The sequence below is a fragment of the Ursus arctos genome, chromosome X (genome assembly GCF_023065955.2).
Source record: "Ursus arctos isolate Adak ecotype North America chromosome X, UrsArc2.0, whole genome shotgun sequence".
Classification (NCBI taxonomy): Eukaryota; Metazoa; Chordata; class Mammalia; order Carnivora; family Ursidae; genus Ursus; species Ursus arctos.
In genome coordinates, this window is record NC_079873.1 from 68,850,706 (window position 1) to 68,874,773 (window position 24,068).

Here is a 24,068-nt window from a genome sequence, read left to right on the forward strand (position 1 = left end):
ATCAACATGATATAACACATCAACAAGAGTCATGACAAAAACCATATGGTCATTTCAGCAGATGCAGAAAAAAGCACTTGACAAAGCACAACTTACATTCACAATGAAAATCCTCAAAAAAGTAGGTGTAGAGGGAACATACTTCAACATAATAAATGCCATATATGAAAAACCCACAGTTATCATCCTGATGAAACTGAAAATTTTCCCCGTAACGTCAGGAACAAGACAAGGATGTCCACTCACGCCACATTTATTTAACATAGTACGGGAAGTCCTACCCACTGCAATTCCACAACAAAAAGAAATAAAGGCATCCAAATCAATAACAAGTAAAACTTTCACTCTTTGCAGATGACATAATACTACATACAGAAAACCCTAAAGGTTCCACCAAAAAACTACTAGAACTGATAAATGGATTCAGTTAAGATTGTAGGATACAAAAGTTGATTTACAGAAATCCATTGCATTCTGTACACTACTACTGAAGCAGCAGGAACAGAAATGAAGAAAACAATCCCATCTACACGTTTACCAAAAATAATAAAATACCTAGGAATAGACTTAACCAAGAAGGTGAAAGACCTATATTCTAAAACTATAAAACACTGGTCAAAGAAATTGAAGACAATACAAACAAATGGAAAGATATTCCATGCTCACAGAATAACAAGTATCATTACAATGTTCATACTACCCAAAGGAATCTACACATTTAATGCAATCCCTATCAAAATACCAATGGCATTTTTCATAGAACTAGAACAAATAAACCTAAAATTTATATGGAACTACAAAAGACACTGAATAGCCAAAGCAATCTTCAAAAAGAAAAAAACTGAAGGTATTACAATCACAGTTTCAAGATATAATACAAAGCTGTACTAATCAAAATAGTACAGTACTAGCACAATAACAGAAACATAAATCAACGGTACAGAATATAAAATCCAGAAATAAATCCACAATTATATGGTCAATTAATCTTCGACAAAGAAGGTAAGAATACTGAATGGGTAAAAGACAGTCTTAAATGGTGTTGGGAAAACTGGACAGCTACATGAAGAAAAATGAAACTGGACCACTTTCTTACACCATACACAAAAATAAACTCAAAATGGAATAAAGACATAAATGTGAGACCCAAAATCATAAAAAATCCTAGGAGAGAGCACAGGCAGTAATTTCTCTGACATCAGCTATAGCAACATCATTGTAGATAGGTCTCCTCAAGCAAGGGAAACAAAAGCAAACATAAACTATTGGGACTACATCAAACTAAAAAGCTTCTGTGGAGCAAAGGAAATAAAAACTAAAATGCAACCTACAAAATGGGAGAAGATATTTGCAAATGACCTTATAAAGGGTTAGTATCCAAAATATATAAAGAACTTATACAACTCAACTTAAAAAAAAAAAACTAACCCAATTAAAAAATGGTCAGAAGACATGAACAGACATTTCTCCAAAGACATCTAAATGGCCAACAGACACATGAGAAGATGCTCAACATCACTCATCATCAGGGAAATGCAAATCAAAACTACAATGAGGTATCACCCACACCTGTCAAAATCACTAAAATCAAAAACATGAGAAACGAGTGGTGACAAGGATATGAATAAAAAGGAACCCTCGTGGACTGTTGGTGGGAATGCAAACTGGCTCAGCCACTGTGGAAAATAGCATGAAAGTTTCACAGAAAATTAAAAGAGAATTACCATATAATCGGGAAATTCCGCTACTAGATATTTTGCCCAAAGAATACAAAAACACTAATCTGAAAAGATATACGCACCCTATGTTTACTGCAGCATTATTTACAATAGCCAAATTATGTAAGCAGACCAAGTGCCCATGTATATACATGAATGAATCAAGAAGGTATGGTGTGTATATATATGTATGCATATATATATATATATATATGTGCGTGTGTATACACACACACACACACACACACATATCGCCAATGGAATATTAGCCATAAAAAAGAATGAGATCTTGCCATCTGTAACATGGATGGATCTAGACAGTATAATGCTATGTGAAATCAAAGACAAATATCATATGATTTTACTCATATGCGGAATTTAAGAAACAAAACAAACGAACAAAGAAAAAGAGACAAATTTAAAAAAACAGACTCTTTAATAAACAGATGGCTACCAGAGGGGAGATGGTGGAATGGGGTGAAATAGGTGAAGGGGATGAAGAGTACACCTATCTTGATGAGCACTGAGTAATATACAGTATTTCTGAATCACTACATTGTACATCTGAACCTAAAAACAGTTTGTTAGCTATACTGGAATTGAAGTTTTAGTAACAGTAAAATTTAAAAAATTTAAATCAAGAAACAACAAGCGTTGGTGAAGATAAATAACAGGGAACCCACATGTACCGCTGGCAGGAATGTTAATTGGTGCAGCCTCTAGGGGAAAACAGTATGGAGTTTCCTCCAAATATTAAAAATGGAACCACCATATGATATAGCAATTCCACTTCCAGGTATTCTTCAACGGAAAACACTAATTCAAAAATTTATATGCACCCCTATGTTAACTGCAACATTATTTACAAAAGCCAGGATATGGAGAAAACCTAAGTACACACTGATAGATGAATGGACAAATATGTATACACACACACACACACACACACACACACACACAGGAATACTACTCAGCCATAAAAAAGGAATGAACTCTTCCCATCTGAGACCACACGGATGAACTTGAGGGTATTACGCTAAATGAAATAAGTCATAGGAAAGGGAGGCAAGATGGTGGAAGAGTAGGGGACCTCATCCATCTGGTCTCTTGAATTGAGCTAGGTACCTATCAAATCATTCTGAACACCTGTGAATTCAACATGAGATCTAAGAAAAGAATTGCTGGAATTCTACAAATAGAAAAGCGACTGCTTTTTGCAAGGTAGGAGATGAGGAGAAGTGAATCTGAGGCGAATATATCAGAAGATAAAAGGGAGGGGGAGGGAGGCTCTGTAAGCCAGCTACCAGAAAGTAATAAAGCCCTAAAGCACAAAATCGAACCTTTAGAAGTCTGCTCCAGTGAGAGATGTCCCTGCCTGAAAGGTGCTCAGCTGGTGAAGCAGGGCAGAATCCTATGTGGAGCAGTGTGGTCTCAGGATCCCCAGATCATAAAAAGAATGGGGGTGCCTGAGCCAGCAGAGTTCCCAAGCACTGAATTGGGAAAACTAGTTACGGTCAGGGAGCCCCAAGGGGGCTCTCAGCTCAGTTCGCTATAAACCAGTAACAGCAGCACGATCGTGACACCACTCTCGTTTGGGGCCCTTCCAAGGGCAGAAACACAGTGACCCTTCGCCCTCCCCCAGGAGGGGCGGCAGGGGTGCAGACACCATCGGGGACCACTCTCCATGTGGGGGCCCTGCAAGGAGCAGAAAGGCAATGACCCTCCACCTTTCCCTGGAGGGTCTGTGTCAGCACGCACCACAGGAATCTGCAGAGTTTGGCACACACAAAAGAGAAGAACTGCTTATTCCTGAGGGTTTACTGAAGAGAGGGGGCCTCGACCTTTCAGCTCCAGGGCTGGAGATCATAACATGGCCATTTTTATTTTCATCCTCTAAAAGGGCATGGAAAGCCTTCAGCAAACAAAAGCCACATAGAGCAACCCCAAGCGGCTTACACTGAGCCCTACTCCCCCAGGCAAGGGGTATTATAACTCTGCCCAGGCAAAGACTCCTGAGAATCAGGCAGCAGGATCCTCCCCCAAGAAGACCAGCTGGAACAACTGGCAAACACCAAGTTTACGGGGAACACAGGACTGCAAAACTCCAGTGCTAGGGGAAGAGTGTACAGAATTCGAGGTTTTTTCTCACGATTCGATTATCTTTCAGTTAAAAGTTTTCCATTTATTTTTTCCTTTTCAATGAGTTTCTTATTTTATCAACTCTTTGTTTTTAAGTCTTTTTTAACTTTCATCATCTACATTTACATTTTATAGAGATATTTTGCATTTTTGGTTTTCCATTCACCATATTAAATTTTATTGTTGTATATATATAACTTTTGGGTTCTTCACAATTTTGGATTTAGTGTCTTCTAACAAACAAACCAAAATACACCCAGGACCAAGTAGATCACGCTGTTCTGACATAGCTGGGAGGTTACCATTTCTCATTATCAGACAAATTCACTTGTAAACCAAAGACTGTAGTAAGGAATGAAGTATACTATATACCATACTTAAAAGGTCTATCCAACAAGAAGATTGAACATTTACAAATATTTATGCTAACTTGGGAGCAGCCAATTATGTCAACTAATGAATAAACACATTAAAGAAACACACTGATAATAATACAATAATAGCAGGGGAATTCAATACCACACTCCCAGCAGTGGACAGATCATCTAAGTAGAAGATCAAAGGAAACAAAGGCTTTGAATGACACAGAGGACCAGATACACTTCACAGATATATACAGAGCATATCATCCTAAATCAACAGAATACACATTCTTCTTGAGTACACAGCACATGGAACATTCTCCAGAACATATCACATACTGGGTCACAAATCAGGTCTCAACTGGTACCAAAAGACTGGGATTATTCCCTGCATATTTTTAAACCACAATGATTTGAAACTTGAACTCAATCACAAGAGGAAATTTGGAAGGAACTCAAACACTTGGAGGTTAAAGAGCATCCTCCTATAGAATGAATGGGTCAACCAGTAAATTAAGAAAGAATTTTTAAAAATCATAGAAACAAATGAAAATGAAAACACAACTGTTCAAAACCTTTGGGATACAGCAAAGGCAGTTCTAAGAGGGAAGTGCATAGCAATACAAGCCTTTATCAAAAAATTAGAGAAGACTCAAATACACAAGCTAACCTTACACCTAAGGGAGCTGGAGAAAGAATAGCAAATAAAGCCTAAACCAAGCAGAAGAGAAATAAAGATTAGAACAGAGATCAATGAACCAAAAACCAAAAGAACAGATCAACAAAACTAGAAACTAGTTCTTTGAAAGAATTAGTAAGATCAATAAACCCCCAGCCAGACTTATCAAGGAGAGGAAAGTCCCAAATTAATAAAATCATGAATGAAAGAGGAGCAATCACGACCAACACCAAGGAAATACAAACAATTTTAAGAACACGTTATGAGTAACTCTATGCCAACAAATTAGGCAATCTGAAGAAATGGATGCATTCATGGAAACAATCAACTACCAAAACTGAAACTTAGAAACTACAAAAACTAAAACAGAAAGAAAAGAAAAACGTGAACAGACCCATAATCAGCAAGGAAATTGAAGCAGTAATCAAAAATCTCCCAAAAAGTCCTGAGCCAGGTGGCTTCCCAAGGGAATTCTACCAAACATTTATTTTTTTTTTAAGAATTAGCTTTTTTTTAAAGATTTTTATTTATGTATTTGATAGAGATACAGACAGCCAGTGAGTGAGGGAACACAAGCAGGGGCAGTGGGAGAGGAAGAAGCAGGCTCCCAGCAGAGGAGCCTGATGTGGGGCTCAATCCCAGGACTCTTGGATCACGCCATGAGCCGAAGGCAGACGCTTAATGACTGAGCCACCCAGGCGCCCCGGCTACCAAACATTTAAAGAAGAACTAAAACCTATTCTTCTGAAGCTATTTCAAAAAATAGAAAGAGAAGGAAAACTTCCAAACTCACTCTATGAGGCCAGCATTACCCTGATCCCAAAACCAAAGACTCCATCAAAAAGGAGAGTTACAGACCAATATCTCTGATGAACATGGCCAAAATTCTCACCAAAATACTAACCAGTAGGATCCAACAGTACATTAAAAGGATTATTCACCACAACCAAGTGAAATTTATTCCTGGGCTTCAAGAGTGGTTCAACATTCCCAAATCAACCAACATGATACATCACATTAATAAATGAAAGAACAAGAACCACATGATCCTCTCAACTGATGCAGAAAAAACATTTGAAAAAATAGAGCATCCTTTCTTGATTAAAATTCTCCACAGTGTAGGAATATAGAAAGCATACATTGGGAAAAACTGAGAGCTTTTCCTCTAAGGTCAAGAATACAACAGGGATGTCCACTACCACCACTGCTATTCAACATAGTACTAGAAGTCCTAGCCTCAGTGATCAGACAACAAAAAGGTGAAAAAAAACATTCAAATTGGCAAAGAAGAAGTCAAACTCTCATTCTTCACAGATGACATGATACTTTATGTGGAAAACCCAAGACTCCACCCCGAAACTGCTAGAACTCATACAGGAATTCAGCAACATGGCAGGGTATAAAATCAATGCACATAAATCAGTTGCATTTCTATACACTATGAGACAGAAGAAAGAAATTAAGGAATCAATCCCATTTACAATTGTACCGAAATCTATAAGATACCTAGAAATAAAAACCTAACCAAACAGGTAAAGGATCTATACTCTTAAGAACTACAGAAAACTTATGAAAGGAATTGAGAAAGACACAAAGAAATGGAAAAACATCCATGCTCAAGGATTAGGAAGAACAAATACTGTTAAACTGTCTACACTACCCAGAGCAATCTACACAGTCAATGCAATCCCTATCAAAATACCATCAACATTTTTTCACAGAGCTGGAACAAATAATCCTACCATTTCTATCGAACCAGAAAAGACCCCGAATAGCCAGAGGAATACTGAAAAAGAAAACCAAAGCTGGTGGCATCACAACGCCAGACTTCAAGCTATATTACACAGCTGTAATCATCAAGACAGTATGGTACTGGCACAAAAACAGACACATACATCGAACTTTACATCAGAAACTAGGGATGTACTGTATGGTGACTAACATAATATAATAAAAAAAACATTAAAAAAAACAGACACATAGATCAATGGAACAGAATAGAGAACCCAGAAATGGACCCTCAATTCTATTTTTTAAAAATATTTTATTTATTTATTTATTTATTTATTTATTTATTTATTTGAGAGTCAGAGAGAGAGCATGAGCAGGTAGGAGGGGCAGAGGGAGAAGGAGAAGCGGGCTCCCTGGGGCTCAATCCCAGGATCCCAAAATCATGACCTGAGCTGAAGGCAGATGCTTAAGTGACTGAGGCACCCAAGCGCCCCTGAACCCTCAATTCTATGGTCAACTAATCTTCAATGAAGCAGGAAAGAATATGAAATGGAAAAAGAACAGTCTCTTCAACAAATGGTGTGGGGAAAATTGGACAGCCACATGTAGAAGAATAAAACTGGACCATTTTCTTACACCATACACAAAGATAAACTCAAAATGGATGAAAGAGGAGAGATGTGAGACAGGAATCCATCAAAATCCTAGAGGAGAACACAGGCAGCAACCTCTTCGACCTTGGCCACAGTAACATCTTGTCAGACACACGTCTCCAAAGGCAAGGGAAACGAAAGCAAAAATAAACTATTGGGACTTCATCAAGATAAAAAGCTTCTGCACAGCAAAGGAAAGAGTCGACAAAACTAAAAGACAACCTATGGAATGGGAGAAGCTATTTCAAAATGACATAGTAGATAAAGGGCTAGTATCCAATATCTAAAAAGAACTTACAAACTCAACACCCAAAAAACAATCCAGTCAAGAAATGGGCAGCAAAGGGGCGCCTGGGTAGTGCAGTCATTAAAGAAATGGGCAGCAGACATGAAGAGACACTTTTCCAAAAAAGACATACGAATGGCCAACAGACACATGAAAAAATGGTCAACATCACTCAGCATCAGAGAAACACAAATCAAAAGCACAATGAGATACCACCTCACACTAGTCAGAAGGATAAAATTAACAAGACAGGAAACAACAAATGTTGGCAACGATGCAAAGAAAGGGGAACCCTCTTACACTGTTTTTGGGAATGCAAGCTGGTACAGCCACTCTGGAAGAGAGTATGGAGGTTCCTCAAGATGTTAAAAATAGAGCTACCCTATAACCCAATAACTGCACTACTAGGTATTCACCCCAAATATACAAGTGTAGTGATCCAAAGGCACACCTGCACCCCAATGTTAATAGCAGCAATGTCCACCCAAGCCAAGCTGTAGAAAGAACCCAGGTATCCATCGACAAATGAATAGATAAAGAAGATGTGGGGTGTGTGTGTGTGTATGTATATATATCTACAATGGAATATTACACTGTCATCAGAAAGGATGAATACTTACCATTTACATTGATGTAGATGGAACTAGAGGGTATTATGCTAAGTGAAATAAGTCAATCAGAGAACGACAATTATCATATGGTTTCACTCATATGTGGATTCTAAGAAACAGCACAGAGGATCATAGGGGAAGGGAGAGAATACTGAATGGGAAGTCATGAGAGAGGGAGAAAAACCATTAGAGACTTTTTCACTACAGGAGACAAACTGAGGGTTGATGGAGGGGAGGTGGGTGAGGGGATGGGGTAATTGGGTGATGGGCACAAAGGGGAGCATGTGATGCAATGAGCACTGGGTGTTACATGCAACAGAAAAATTACCGAACACTACGTCCGAAACTAATGATGCACTACATGTTGGCTAATTGAATTTATACTTTTTTGTTAACTGAATTTAAATAAAAATAAATAAATGAAATAATCAGAGAAAGGCAAAATACCTTATGAGGTCACTTAAATGTATAATCTATGAAAGAAAAGAAACAAAACCAATCTCACAGATACAAAGAACAGATTATTGGTTGCCCAGGGGTGGAGGGTGGGTGGGCTGTCGTAAGATAAGGGGATTAAGAGGCTCAAACTTCCAATTATGAAATAAGTCATGGGGATCTAATGTACAGCACAGTGACTACGGTAATGTTGTATTGCAAATCTGAAAGTCTAAGAAAGTAAATCTTAAAAGTACCCATCATAAGAAAATACAGTGTTTTAATTTTGGTGACAGATGGTAATTAGATTTATTGTGGTGGTATTTCCCAATGTATTTAAGTGTCCAACCATTATGTCATACACCTGAAACCAATACTGTATGTCAAATACACTTCAATAAGAAAGAAAACATGAAGCCCAAAATACAACAGCACACACAGGTTGTATACACCCTAACACTTACGTAAGAAAAAAAGCAAGTGTTAGGTTTCCAAGTTTCTTACATAATTATCACTTAAAAAACAAAATCACTCATGAGAAAAAAAATTATGCTACATTTGGTTATTTCTCAAAGAAAGCAGATCACTATTTCACAGAGTAGGAAACTTGTATTTTACATATTTCACATATTTTGGATGAAAATTAAACAATTCGTATCATTTTTCTAACTTAGCTTATACATGACATATATAGACACATATATACATACATGCGTGTGTATTTAAATTGCCATTTTGCATAGAGATACTTAGGAAGTATTAAATGTTACCACTGATAAACTTACGAATCAACATGCAGAACCCTCAGGCCACTTCTTGAACATGCAGCTGCAATGATGGATTCAGGCAGACCTATAAAAACACACACCTATATCACTTAGAATGTACGGAAAAAAAATATATATATATATAAATATTACACAATTAGTTCAATGCATGCCATCACTGCATAAAAAAGTTTAACAAAAGAGGGTCATCCTTGTATTCAAACTTCTAACATTTATATTATTATACCATCGGATATTTGTTAAATGTATACTACTTATCCTAAAATTTTATTATGTGGAGATTTTTAAATCAAGCACTTAAATTCTTTTTATATGCAAATTTCCATAAAGCAACTATAAAATATCATCCATGTAGCACTTTGTTATTTAGTAGCTATGTTCACATACTAGCTCATCTCACTTTGCAAACTGCACTGAGAGTGAAGCATCATCAGCATAGAAAAGAAATAACTGAGGGGCAAATATGTTAACTTACTGCCCAAAGACAACATTTTTTCCTATTGTTGAGATTTGAATCGAAATCTAACTCCAAAGCCACACAATGCCTATGAGGGGGAATGGCATACATTTTAAGTTTAAGCAACAGGTTAGCTAGTTTAAAAAGAAGCTATTTTGAGACCTGAAACCATAAAATACCTAGAAGAGAATACAGGCAGTAATTCAATGGAATATTACACAGCCACAAAAAAGGTTGAGGTCAAGCCATTTGCAACAACATCGATGAGCCCAGAGGGCATCATGCTAAGTGAAATCAGTAAGACAGAGAAAGAGAAATACCAAATGATTTCACTTATATGTAGAATCTAAATAACAAATGAATAAACAAACAAAAAGCAGAATCAGACCTATAAATACAGAGAACAAACTGATGGTTGCCAGAGGGGAGGGGAACAAAATATGTGAAAGGGAATGGAAGATACAGGCTTCAATTTATGAAATAAGTCACATGAATAAAAGGTACAGCACAAGGAATATAATCAATGCTATTTTAATAGCACTGTATGATGACAGATGGTAACTATACTTGTGAGCGTGGCATAATGTATAGAGAAGTTGAATCACTATGTTATACAAATGAAAATAATGTAACTGTTGTCTGAATGAATGAAGAAGAAAATACTATTTTTAAAAAGAGGCCATTTACAAGATACATTATCTCACTTTCTGGTTAATACAGCAGTTTGGGGAGAGGAGTTAAGATGGCGGAGGAGTAGGGGACCCCTTTTTCAGCTGGTCCCCTGAGTCGAGTTGGATAGGTACCAGACCATCCTGAACATACACGGAATCAGCCTGAAATGCAGGAAGATACATCTGGATCTCTACAAATGAACATCTCCAGTGCTGAGTATTGAGGTACGAAGCGGGGAGCCGTGACACCACGCACAGATATCGGAAGACAAACAGAAGGGGGAGGGAGCCGCCGTGTCTGGGCGCCGGGAAGCGGTAGCCACCTGCACGGGGGAGCGGGCAGACTCGTGGATGGGCACCCTCGAGACAGCAGACTGAGACCGTGAGCCGGGAGAGCATGCCACCAGACTTCTCACGGAACTCCGGTGTGCCACTGGAAACAGACTGAGACCGGGAGCTCCGGAGCGCACAGGGGCGGCTGGCGGCTGGCGGCTGGCGGTGTTAGAAACACAAGGACAGAGACACGCCGGCTCTGGAAGTGAGGGCTGGGACGCCGGGTGTGGGGCGCACATCCCGGGACGCTGCAGGGTTGAGCAGCACCAACAGTAACAAAGTTAAAGTGGCCAGAACACCAGTGGAGAATGGTCCGCGATCCCTCTGTTCTGAGACAGAGGCTGAGATTCGGCTACTGCTGCTCTGACTCTCAGAAAAGGCACAGCAAACCACCAGAAAAAGCCACCAGAGAACAAAAGCCTGGAAATACCGGCTCACAGTGTGCCCATCCCCATCAACCCTCCCAGGGGACACGAAGACTCTACCCAAACAGGGTTGCCTGAGTATCGGCGTGGAAGGCCCCTCCCCCAGAAGGCAGGCTGAAAAAACAAGAAGCCCACATCCCTAAGATCCCTATAAAACAAGAGCACACTGCCTGGGTCCCGGTCAATAATTTGGGCTCTGGACAACCCCACAACCTCTCCTCATCAGAATGACGAGAAGGAGAAATCCCCCCCAGCAAAGAAAAGACAATGAGTCTGTGGCCTCTGCCACAGAACTAATGGATATGGATATAACCAAATTATCAGAAATGGAATTCAGAGTAATAATCGTCAAGATGACGTGTAGACTTGAAAAAACTATTAACGAAAATGTTAATGAGATATAGAATCTCTAAGAGCGGAAATGACAGCGAATCTGTCAGAATTTAAAAATTCTATGAGCCAAATGCAGACAAAACTAGAGGCTTTGACGGCCAGGGTGAATGAAGCAGAAGAACGTATCAGCGAATTGGAGGATGGGTTAGTAGAAGAGAAAGCTAAAATAGAATCTGGGCTCAAAAAAATCCATTCTAAGAATGTAGGTTACGGGGTGCCTGGGTGGTGCAGTCGTTAAGCTCCTGCCTTTGGCTCAGGGCGTGATCCTGGTGCCTGGGATCCAGCCCTATATCAGGCTCCTCCGCTGGGAGCCTGCTTCTTCTACTCCCACTCCCCCTGCTGTGTTCCCTCTCTCGCTGACTGTCAAATAAACAAATAAAATCTTAAAAAAAAAAAAAAAGAATGGAGGTTATGGGAGATTACTGACTCAATGAAACGTTCCAATGTCAGAATCATCAGCATCCGTGAGGGGGTGGAGAAAAACAGAGGTCTAGAAGAGATATTTGAACAAACTGTAGTGGAAAACTTCCCTAATCTAACAAAGGAAAAAAGCATTCGAGTCCAAGAGGCAGAGAGGACCCGTCCCAAGCTCAACCACAACAAACCTATGCCACGACACGTCATAGTGCATTTCGCAAATATTAGATCCAAGTATACAGTATTGAAAGCGGCCAGGGCAAAGAAATTTCTCACGTACCAAGGCAAAGGTATCAGAATTACGTCAGACCTGTCTACACAGACCTGGAATGAGAGAAAGGGTTGGGGGGGGGGCATTTTTAAAGCTCTTTCGGAGAAAAATCTGCAGCCAAGGATCCTTTATCCAGCAAGGCTGTCATTCGGAATTGATGGAGAAATAAAGACCTTCCAGAATCGCCAGTCACTGACCAATTTTGTAACCATGAACCCAGCCCTACAGGAGATATTAAGTGGGGTTCTATAAAGGTAAAAAGGCCCCAAGAGTGATACAGAACAGAAAGACACAATCGATAGAAACAAAGATTTTACTGGCAACATGGCATCATTAAAATCATATCTCTCAATATTCAGTCTTAATGTAAATGGTTTGAACCATCCCATAAAAGGCCACAGGGTTGCATATTGGATAAAAAGACAGGACCCATCCATTTGCTGTCTACAAGACTCATTTTGAACCTAAAGATACATTCAGACTGACAGTAAAGGGATGGAGTACCATCTTTCATGCCAATGGACCTCAAATGAAAGCTGGGGTAGCAATTCTCATATCAGACAGATTGGATTTTAAACTAAAGACTATAGTTAGAGACACAGAAGGGCATTATATTATTCTTAAAGGATGTATCCAACAAGTGGATATGACAACTATAAAAATATATGCCCCGAAAAGGGTAGCAGCAAGATACACAAGCCAACTCTTAACCACAATAAAGAGACATACAGATAAAAATATGTTAATAGTAGGGGACATCAACACTCCACTATCAGAAATATAACACCCATGCAAAAAATCGACAAAGAAACAAGAGCTTTGAATGCCATACTCGACGAGTTGGACCTCATAGATATATATAGAACACTATACCCCAGAACCAAAGAATACTCCTTCTATTCTAATGCCCATGGAACATTCTCAAGAATAGACCATGTTCTGGGACACAAAACAGGTCTCAACCGATACCAAAGATTGAAATTATCCCCTGCATATTCTCAGACCACAATGCTCTGAAATTGGAACTCAACCACAAGGAAAAATTTGGAAGAAACTCAAACACGTGGAGACTAAGAACCATCCTGCTCAGGAATGAGTCGTTAAACCAGGAAATCAAAAATCAATTTAAACAATTTATGGAGACCAATGAGAATGAAAACACAAAGGTCCAAAACCTATGGCATACTGCAAAGGCAGTCCTAAGGGGGAAATACATAGCCATCCAAGCCTCACTCAAAAGAATAGAAAAATCTAAAATGCAGTTTTTATATTCTCACCTCAAGAAGCTGGAACAGCAACAGAGGGACAGGCCTAATCCACGCACGAGGAAGCAGCTGACCAAGATTAGAGCAGAAATCAATGAATTAGAAACCAGGAGTACAGTAGAGCAGATCAACAGAACTAGAAGCTGGTTCTTTGAGAGAATCAATAAAATTGACAGACTACTGGCAAGACTTATCCAAAAGAATAAAGGACCCAAATTAATAAAATTATAAATGAAAAAGGAGAGGTCACAACAAACACCAATGTAATTGGAAGGATTATTAGAAACTTTTATCAACACCTTTATGCCAATAAATTAAGCAATCTGGAAGAGATGGAGGCCTTCCTGGAAACCTATAAACTACCAAGACTGAAACAGGAAGAAATTGATTTTTTAAACAGGTCAATTAATTATGAAGAGATTGAAGCAGTGATAAACAACCTTCCAAAAAACAAAACTCCAGGCCCAGACGGTTTTCCTGGGGAATTCTACCAAATATTCAAAGAAGAAATAATACCTATTCTCCTAAAGCTATTTCAAAAAATAGAAACAGAAGGAAAGCTACCAAACTCATTCTATGAGGCCAATATTACCTTGATCACCAAACCAGGCAAAGACCCCATCAAAAAAGAGAATTACAGACCGATTTCCCTAATGAATATGGACGCCAAAATTCTCAACAAGATCCTGGCTAATAGAAATCAACAGTACATTAAAAGGATTATCCATCATGACCAACTGGGATTCATCCCTGGGATGCAAGGGTGGTTCAACATTCACAAATCAATCAGTGTCATAGTTTTTATCCAGAAGAAAAAATTCAAAAATCATATGATTCTCTCAATAGATGCAGAAAAAGCATTTGACAAAATACAGCATCCTTTCCTGATTAAAACCCTTCAGACTGTAGGGATAGAGGGTACATTCCTCAAGCTCATAAAAACCATCTATGAAAAGCCTAGAGCAAATATCATTCTCAATGGGGAAAAGCTGGAAGCCTTTCCGTTAAAATGAGGAACACAACAAGGATGCCCACTCTCGCCGTTATTATCCAACATAGTACTAGACGTCCTTGCAACAGCCGTCAGACAACAAAAAGGGATAAAAGGTATCCAAATCGGCAAAGAAGAAGTCAAAATGTCTCTCTTTGCAGATGACATGATACTCTATGTGGAAAACCCAAAAGAATCCACTACCAAATTATTAGAAGTTATAGAGCAATTCAGTAATATGGCGGGATACAAAATCAATGCTCAGAAATCAGTTGCATTTCTATATACAAATAATGAGACTGAAGAAAGAGAAATTAGGTAATCCATCCCATTTACAATAGCACCAAAAAACCATACGTTGCCTTGGAATTAACCAGAGACGTAAAGGATCTATACTCTAGAAACTATAAATCACTCTTGAAAGACATTGAAGAAGACACAAAAAGATGGAAAAATATTCCATGCTCATGGATCGGAAGAATTAACATAGTTAAAATGTCCATGCTACCCAGAGCAATCTACACTTTCAAAGCTATCCCGATCAAAATACCGATGACATTTTTCAAAGAACTGGAACAAATAGTCCTTAAATTTGTATGGAACCAGAAAAGGCCCCGAATCGCCAAGGAACTGTTGAAAAGGAAAAACAAAGCTGGGGGCATCACAATGCTGGATTTCGAGCTGTACTACAAAGCTGTGATCACAAAGACAGCATGGCACTGGCACAAAAACAGACACATAGACCAATGGAACAGAATAGAGAACCCAGAAATGGACCCTCGGCTCTTTGGGCAACTAATCTTTGATGAAGCAGGAAAAAACATCCAGTGGAAAAAAGACAGTCTCTTCAATAAATGGTGCTGGGAAAATTGGACAGCTACATGCAAAAGAATGAAACTTGACCACTCTCTCACACCATACACAAAGATCAACTCCAAATGGATGAAAGACCTCGATGTGAGACAGGAATCCATCAAAATCCTAGAGGAGAAAATAGGCAGCAACCTCTACGACATCGGCCACAGCAACCTTTTTCATGACACATCTCCAAAGGCAAGAGAAACAGAAGAAAAAATGAACTTGTGGGTCTTCATCAAGATAAAAAGCTTCTGCACAGCCAAGGAAACAGTCAAAAGAAACTAAGACGCAGCCCACAGAATGGGAGAATATATTTGCAAATGATGCTACAGATAAAAGACTGGTATCCAAGATCTACAAAGAACTTCTCAAACTCAATACATAAGAAACAAATAAATCGTAAAATGGGCAGAAGATATGAACAGACACTTTTCCAATGAAGACATACAAATGGCTAACAGACACATGGAAAAATGTTCAAAATCATTAGCCATCAGGGAAATTCAAATCAAAACCACACTAAGATACCACCTTACACTAGTTAGAATGGCAAAAATCAACAAGGCAGGAAAAAGCAATTGCTGGAGAGGATGTGGAGAAAGGGGATCCCTCCTACATTGTTGGTGGGAATGCAGGTTGGTGCAGCCACTCTGGAAAACAGTGTGGAGGTCCCTTAAGTATTTAAAAATTGAGCTACCCTATGACCCAGCCATTGCACTACTGGGTATTTACCCCAAAGATACAGACGTAGTGAAGAGAAGGGCCATATGCACCCCAATGTTCATAGCAGCAATGTCCACAATAGCTAAATCGTGGAGGGAGTCGAGATGCCCTTCAACAGATGACTGGATTAAGAAGCTGTGGTCCATATAAACAATGGAATATTACTCAGCTATGCAAGAGAACGATTTCTCAACATTTGCTGCAACATGGACGGCACTGGAGGAGATAATGCTAAGTGAAATAAGTCAAGCAGAGAAAGACAATTATCATATGGTTTCTCTCATCTATGGAACATAAGAACTAGGAAGATCGGTAGGGGAAGAAAGGGATAAAGAAAGAGGGGTAATCAGAAGGCGGAATGAAGCATGAGAGACTATGGACTCTGAGAAACAAACTGAGGGCTTCAGAAGGGAGGGGGGTGGGGGAATGGGATAGACTGGTGATGGGTAGTGAGGAGGGCACGTACTGCATGATGCACTGGGTGTTATATGCAACCAATGAATCATCGAGCTTTACATCAAAAACCAGGGATGTACTATATGGTGACTAACATAATATAATAAAAAAACATTAAAAAAAATACAGCAGTTTAAAAAGAACATTAGTGTTCTGGAATCAAATTGAGCCACAACATAAAGTTGGTTATCACAAAGGTAATACACATTACTACTACAAGTACTAACAAAGAAAAAATCACAAATTACCAAAGATGATTTCATAAGATAAAAATTTCAGATGCTCACCATAGTCAATACACTATATTATACATTCAAGACCATTCCATAACTTTGTATTATAAAATCTACCATTTCAGTAGAAACTATTAAGAATCATTTATATCAGACAAAGCATGTTTTGAAAATTTAGTGTAATTCTATAGTACTACCACTGACTCTTTAACTAAATGAAGTACACTGATCCTCTTGGATTTTTAAGTAGTAGAAAAGAAACAGCACCATTTTTTGTCAAGGATTTAAAACTACACACTAAGCATCAAGGATTTCAGGAAAAGTGACAGTATATACATATGGAAGAAATTGACACAATCTAGCTAAAAAACCACATTAAACACAAGCTCCAGCTGCTTTCACAGAAGAACTAGAGTTCATCAGTGGTAACTACTGTGGGTGTGTAGTGTTTGGTTCACAAAGTTCTGACTAAATGTACTGAAGACAACCATTAAGTATCAATTACTGGAAATAAGCCATCATAAACTTTCAACCTTAACTTTGGATAATAATTCAAAGAGAAAACATATTAAGAATTTGTGATGTAGAAGGAACTAGGAGAAAGTTAGTTTTAAATAGTTAACATACTTAGTTCGTCAAATAGTTAAAACTGTATTGTTCTAACGTCTTTTACCTTAAGACTATCTGAACTTTTTACACCTAAAGAAGTAACTTTTCTTACTAATGAAACAGTCACTGTGGTATTTCAAAAGCTGCTAAACATCATAGTTAAAAAGGACAATAGGAAAGATATATTCAGGCAGTAGAATCAATACGTTAATGCATGTAATAATGACAGCATTAATAATATATCACCAAACATTAGTATAGGACTTTATGGTTCACAGTATCTTTTCACATACATCACCTCATTTATTCCTCATTATAATCCTGGGAGGCAGGTATTATTATCCATGGGAGAAAACGGGATGAGAAAAATAACTTGCCAAAGATCAAGTAATTCAGTAATTTGATGTCTCAAATTCCAATTACCATGGTAAATTCACTCTCTTCAACTTGAACATGAGTTTGAGCATGAGGATTCGAGGGAAGGACAGCAGCATAAGGAAACGGGCATGGTCTCAATCAGATAGACTTAGGCTTGAATCTTAATTTTGCTGCTTAACTAGCTATGTGACCTCACACAAGTCACTTGCCGTCTCTGAGCTTTTGTTTCTTCATCCATCAATGGGAATACCACCATTTACCTCACAGGACCATTAAGTTGTTGGAGGATACTTGCTCTATAAAAACTACCTACTTTTATTATTGTTCAGTAAGATATTTTAGAAGCAATACATTTTCATTTAAATACTACTCCAAACATACATCTACTTTTCCTAGATGACAACTCCAATGGCAAGCAGTAACAAAATTACTCCTCTATGTGTCTCTATTAGCTCTTACTCTGGATAGGCAAATACGCATGTGGTTATTTCCATGGCTGCAATCAACAGTCAGAGGTCGTTATCTCTGGCTGACAAAGCAAAGCCAGGGACAGATTTCAATAGTGAACATGGTTTGAGTCCAAAAACACAACACCAAAATAACTATCCTTTGTGTTTTATACTTCTATCCAGACATTCCCACTAGTTTGTGAAATTGACAGGTTGTTCCTACATTAAATGGCGAGGGCCTTCTATCTTCATGCTTAGAGAATAACAAAATAATACAGTTAGTAATGTCTTCCCAGATCTCGTATTTCTTCCCACCCATTTAATAAACACTCAGTTCCCTGAACAGAGGAAGCATGTAGTAGATTCTCTATAAATATGTGCTGAAGGAAAGAAAAAAAGAGAAAATGGGGAAAGGGAAGATAGAGAGGGATGAAGCAGACTTTGACAGGTGGTGAGAAAAAAAAAAGATAAGATTAAGACAATTCCTAGCCTAAAATATCTCAGTCTAAAAAATAAGAATTTAAAGGGATTGGGACGCCTGGGTGGCCTAGTCAGTTAAGTATCTGCCTTCAGCTCACTTCATGATCCCAGGGTCCTGGGATCAAGCCTGCATTAGGCTCCGCTTCTCCCTCTGTCTGCTGCCCCCCCCCACTTGTGCACACGCTCACACTCTCTCTCTCTCTCTGACAAATAAATAAATAAATAAATAAATAAATAAATAAATAAAATCTTTTTAAAAAGGAAGGGAGGAAAATCCAAACAGGGGAGAAATCAGAGAGGGAGATGAATGATAAGAGACTATGGACCCCGGGAAACAATCCGAGGGTTTCAGAGGGGAAGAGGGTGGGGGAAGAGAGTAACAGAGTGATGGGTGTTGAGGAGGTCATGTGCTGTGATGAGCACTGGGTGTTATACTTAACTAATGAATCACTGAACATTACATCGAAAACTAATGTACTATACAGCAGCTAACTGAATATAATAACAAATTAATTAATTAATTAATTAGAAAAGGAATTTAAAGGGATTAAAATAATAATTAAAGCTATTATAGGAACACAATGGAAAGATGCAGTTCCTCTGTGGAGCAGTCACTGAAAGCTCCGAACAGCAGAGGACACTAGCTGCATCTTTCAAGATCTGTAATAACGCAACTGAAGAGTATCGAAGGAAAAGTGAAAGAAAAAAGGAAAGTGGAAGGGAGTATTCCTGGCAAAGGGTGAAGGGAGAACCAAAAGGTGATGTTCAAAAAAGTATCTGGAGCCAAACTGTGGAGTCTGAACTTGGAACCTGTAAGCAACAGGGAATCTCGAAAGGAGTTTAGCCAGAACAGCATGGTGAAATCAGTATTTCAGAAAAAATAATTCTAGTAACAGCACGAAGGATGAACTTGCATAAAATTGGAGGTTTAAGTTTCAGGGGTTTTTTCTTAATTATTGTTTAGGAAAAGTTAACATATTTAAACTTCTTGGTCTTATCGATAATTTAGCAAAATAAGTAAAATAACTGCTTGTTTTGTTTAAATTCATATTTATAAGTTCGATTTTAACAGCATTTAAACCCTTGACTGATTAAAAAATGAAACCTTTTTTTAACACCTGGCACCATAAAAAGTGAACTACTTCTGAATCATTACTCAAATTCACACAATGTCCTGTGAGGCTTTTATACAAAACATGCATAAGCTTACAATGAATTATATAGTCTCTCCCACAAGGAAAAGCCAGACATGAGTTAGAAACAGATAACCTAAATCAGGGTCAAATCACAAAGCATTACACTGGAAACACACTGTAAAATATGTGAGTACAAATATACAATCACCATGTTTTCAACTACAACATGGGACTCATATCTCACAGGAATGTAGGGAGGAATAGGTACAAAGTAGTATAAAACACTTTACGCAGTGCTTCTTAGCATGTCACTGACATTCAATAAACACTGGTTCTATTCCCTTCTCTTCCAACCCCTTCAGTAAGATTAGTTGTTTGAAGAGGGGGGAAAAATCACTTGTTTATTATTTACTTAAGTTATCTTCAAAGATTGAAAAACTTAAAAGTTGTTGGAAAGAAGTCCATTAGCCTTTCCTATATGTACATTACAGGCTTTTTCCATATGTTCACTAAAGAAGTTCATCCAACACTTAGTATCATTTAAATATTCCACATTAAATATGATTATTAAATTCATTTGTGAGGCCATATCACATAACTCTGCCAAAAGACTGTAGAAAAAATATCTAATTCTGATTCAAGACCAACACCTTTTACTAGCCAGTCATTTTTATCAAACCACCCAAGTAAATATTAGCATTTCTTAAGTTTATAATGGGGGAAATTAAGGTTTGTTACTTCACGTCTTTTTCAGTTGAGATTCTGTGTAAAGTTGACAGCTAGAAAAAATACATTAAAAGCTTATGGAATGTTATACGATCATATATACAAACATGTATAGTCCCAGATTTCTGCAATTTTCCAAAACCTGTCTAGATAAGATAGATATGTTTCATTCTCAAATGAAGGAGCTAGGCTAAAATCAGAACCAAAAAGGTATGAAATTAGTATTTTCAAGAATCTTTTTTTTTAAAAGATTTCATTTATTTGACAGAGAGAGACACTGAGAAAGGGAACACAAGCAGGGGGAGTGGGAGAGGGAGAAGCAGGCTTCCTGCCAAGCAGGGAGACCGAAGCAGAGCTCGATCCCAGGACCCAGGGTCCTAACCTGAGCAGAAGGCAGACGGTAGAAGCTTAACAACTGAGCCACCCAGGCACCCTATTTTCCAGAATCTTATCTAAAATATTTTATAGGAATGAAACCATTATTCATTCATTTTTCAAAATCCCCTTTTAATCCAAATGCTTAATGTTGAACTTCATCTTTTACAACTATAAAATTTAGGTTAGTTTTCTATGATCTACTCTTAAAACTGTATTAGTGTCTGGAATTGATTTTTCCTGATGCTATACTTACATAAGATAAACATAAAATAAAGTACTTACACCACTCCCAGCATATTGAACAATAAATAATAGATTCCCCTGACAGAACTTTGATGACCTGGCAAAGCCCAAGTGCTTTCAGCCCAAATCATATGAAACCATAAATCACTCTTTACTTTATAGAACATTTCAAAATGGATCCCTGCTTTCTACCTTGAAAGTCATTTCATGTGTTATCTATAACCAGTGAAGACCAGAATGGAAAGAAAATTACATAGAACTAGAAAATTTACTGTAACTATTTTTTACAAAGAATAACTTTTTTTAGGAAAAAATACAGAACTACTGTACTGGCAAGGAAAAATTTGTGGGCATGACAAGCTTTTAGAGAGCCACATTCCTTACTACTTAACCCTACGTACAGACTTTCTGCAGCACCATCGTAAAAAAGCACAAACAACATTAGAACTGAGTAAACTGACTAAAATGAGCAACGCAAAGTAAAACTACATGTGTAACTCACATAGCAGTCACTCAAATAAATGACATCACAAAATTAAACAGAAATAGAATTTCAACCAAGGTTCAAGTAGTTTTGTTCATTTCTATTAAATTCTAATTAAAAGTTTCTTTTATTTACTTTTTAGCAGTTACCTGAAAAAGAGAAAAAAGTGTCAGTGAAGCAGCCCAAGGAACGACCAAGAAGTACAGATAAAAATAGTTCTTAAATTGACAATTATCTTAATTCACTATGTCTCATACAAAATACTGAACATATAAGTAAGTGTACTAATGGAGTAGCTATGGATTTCTTCCTCCTGGGAGAAAATAGTTATTAATGCCTAAGTAATTTTTAGAATTTACAAAAGTGTATATTATCCACTAAATATTAACTTACAAAATTTATGTTAACATTTTAAAATTCAATATAGTGTGAACTTTGAGTGTTAAATAACAAGAACACTGTTCTAATATTCAGGGTACTGAACTAAGCATCCAGAAAACTGGATTCTTGTTTTCAGATCTATACTAAGTAGTTGAAAAGTCATTTAACCTCTTTGGAATTCAGCTTCCTTACAGATGTTCTTTTAGGTAAAATGAAGGGCTTGAAATAAATGACAAGTTTGTGGCAAGTTCTCAAAGGTGAATGTTAAAGGTGATCAACAACTTGGCCTCTGTTCTTGGGCAAACGTCTTTAACTTAAAAAATGAAAACAGAATTTTGGGGAAGATGATATGAGCAGCAAAGTTGTTGAATCTCCCCCCAAGATTCCCATAAAGACAGAGAATATAACCAAAATATCAAAACCAAACACGTAGGGGCAACAAAGCTAGGTGACAAAGTATGATGAACTCCAAAATACAAGTGGATCATTACAAATCATCAATAGCTCTAAGATCCACATGTTATCAGAAAGTGTCTGTAAGAAAATAAACGGAAGACAAATTTGTGACAGCACTGAAAGCCAAAGAAACCCAAAACTGCTATTAAGCATTCACTGGAAACTTAGCAGGCCATTTGAGAACAGCAGCCACAATTGGGAGGAATTCTGCAGGCTCCAACCTATGGATGAGTGCAAAAGAACCCGTGGGAGGGCTAGAGTGGTGGGGAGAATGGGAGTGGAGTTGGGCCCTATAAATTTAGGAAACCAAAGAAGCAAACTCTCCCTATAGATAAATACCTGAACTGAGGAGTAACTTGGGAATCTAATCCAAAGTCAGCAGAACAGGAAAAATAGGCACAAAGGAAAGAGAAGCTCCATACAAAACTAGGAGAGGGTAACACAGCCAGCAGATCTCAGGCTACATTTTTTATTACTTTGTGAAAATGAAAAAAGATAAATATCAAACAGTGATGTTAGAAAAGCTATCCTGACCCACACTACCCTTTAAAAGCACATAGAAAAATTTTACTTAAAAATGAGCACAGGAGTGCCTGGGTGGCTCAGTTGTTAAGCGTCTGCCTTCGGCTCAGGGCGTGATCCCAGTATTCTGGGATCGAGCCCCGCATCAGGCTCCTCTGCTGGGAGCCTGCTTCTTCCTCCCTGCTTGTGTCCCCTCTCTCGCTGGCTGTCTCTCTCTCTGTCAAATAAATAAATAAAATCTTTAAAAAAAAATGAGCAACACAAAACGATCTTGGTTGAATCCTATTCAATGTACAGTTAAAAAAAAGATACAGAATAAGGAGTGAAATAATATCCCGAGAGACAATGAAATAAAAGCATGCCAGAAAGACACGCTCACAAATTAGATAAAAACTATAACCTAACTACAGTAATAGAAGCTTAAAAAAAACAAAGAAATATAAGAAAATGATAGAAGCTCTGAAAGAACAACATAAATCAAAATTAGAAAAACTCAGAAGTGTGATTAGAGAATAGTAACATTCGAAAAGAGTGAAATGACTCAAGAAGAAATTAAAGAAAAAATTATTTCAGAAATAAAAATTAATCTAGAAAGAGCACTAGAGCAAACACAATAGATAAATGCCTTAGGAAAAACAAGATGCAAACAAGGGCATAAAGGTACTGGAGTTATGTTTTAAAAAGGGGGGCCTTATCTGTTACGTACCTGTTCAAATATTTACAAATAGAATATGATATCTTGAATTTGCTTAAAAATAATAGGGCTGGACAGTGAAATGAGAAGATGGGGAGCTGGGGTACAGAGAACACAAGATGGCCCATAAATTGATAACTGCTGAAACTGGGAGATTGGTACAAGGGGGTTATTTTAGTCTACTTTTTTATGTTTAAAATTTTCCATAATAAAAAGTTTTAAAAAAATTTAATACCA

The 24,068-nt window shown here is 37.8% G+C and overlaps 1 protein-coding gene across 4 annotated transcripts in view; it reads right to left on the reverse strand.

Annotated features, from left to right (window-relative positions):
* The window catches only part of CHM (CHM Rab escort protein), a 196,161-nt gene that overhangs the window by 157,451 nt on the left and 14,642 nt on the right, over positions 1-24,068 (reverse strand). For all 4 annotated transcript variants that reach the window (XM_048213444.2, XM_048213445.2, XM_057312932.1 and 1 more), the window contains one exon: positions 9,400-9,466. In XM_048213444.2, the coding sequence (XP_048069401.1) occupies positions 9,400-9,466 (67 nt within the window). The remainder of the gene's footprint in view (positions 1-9,399; positions 9,467-24,068) is intronic.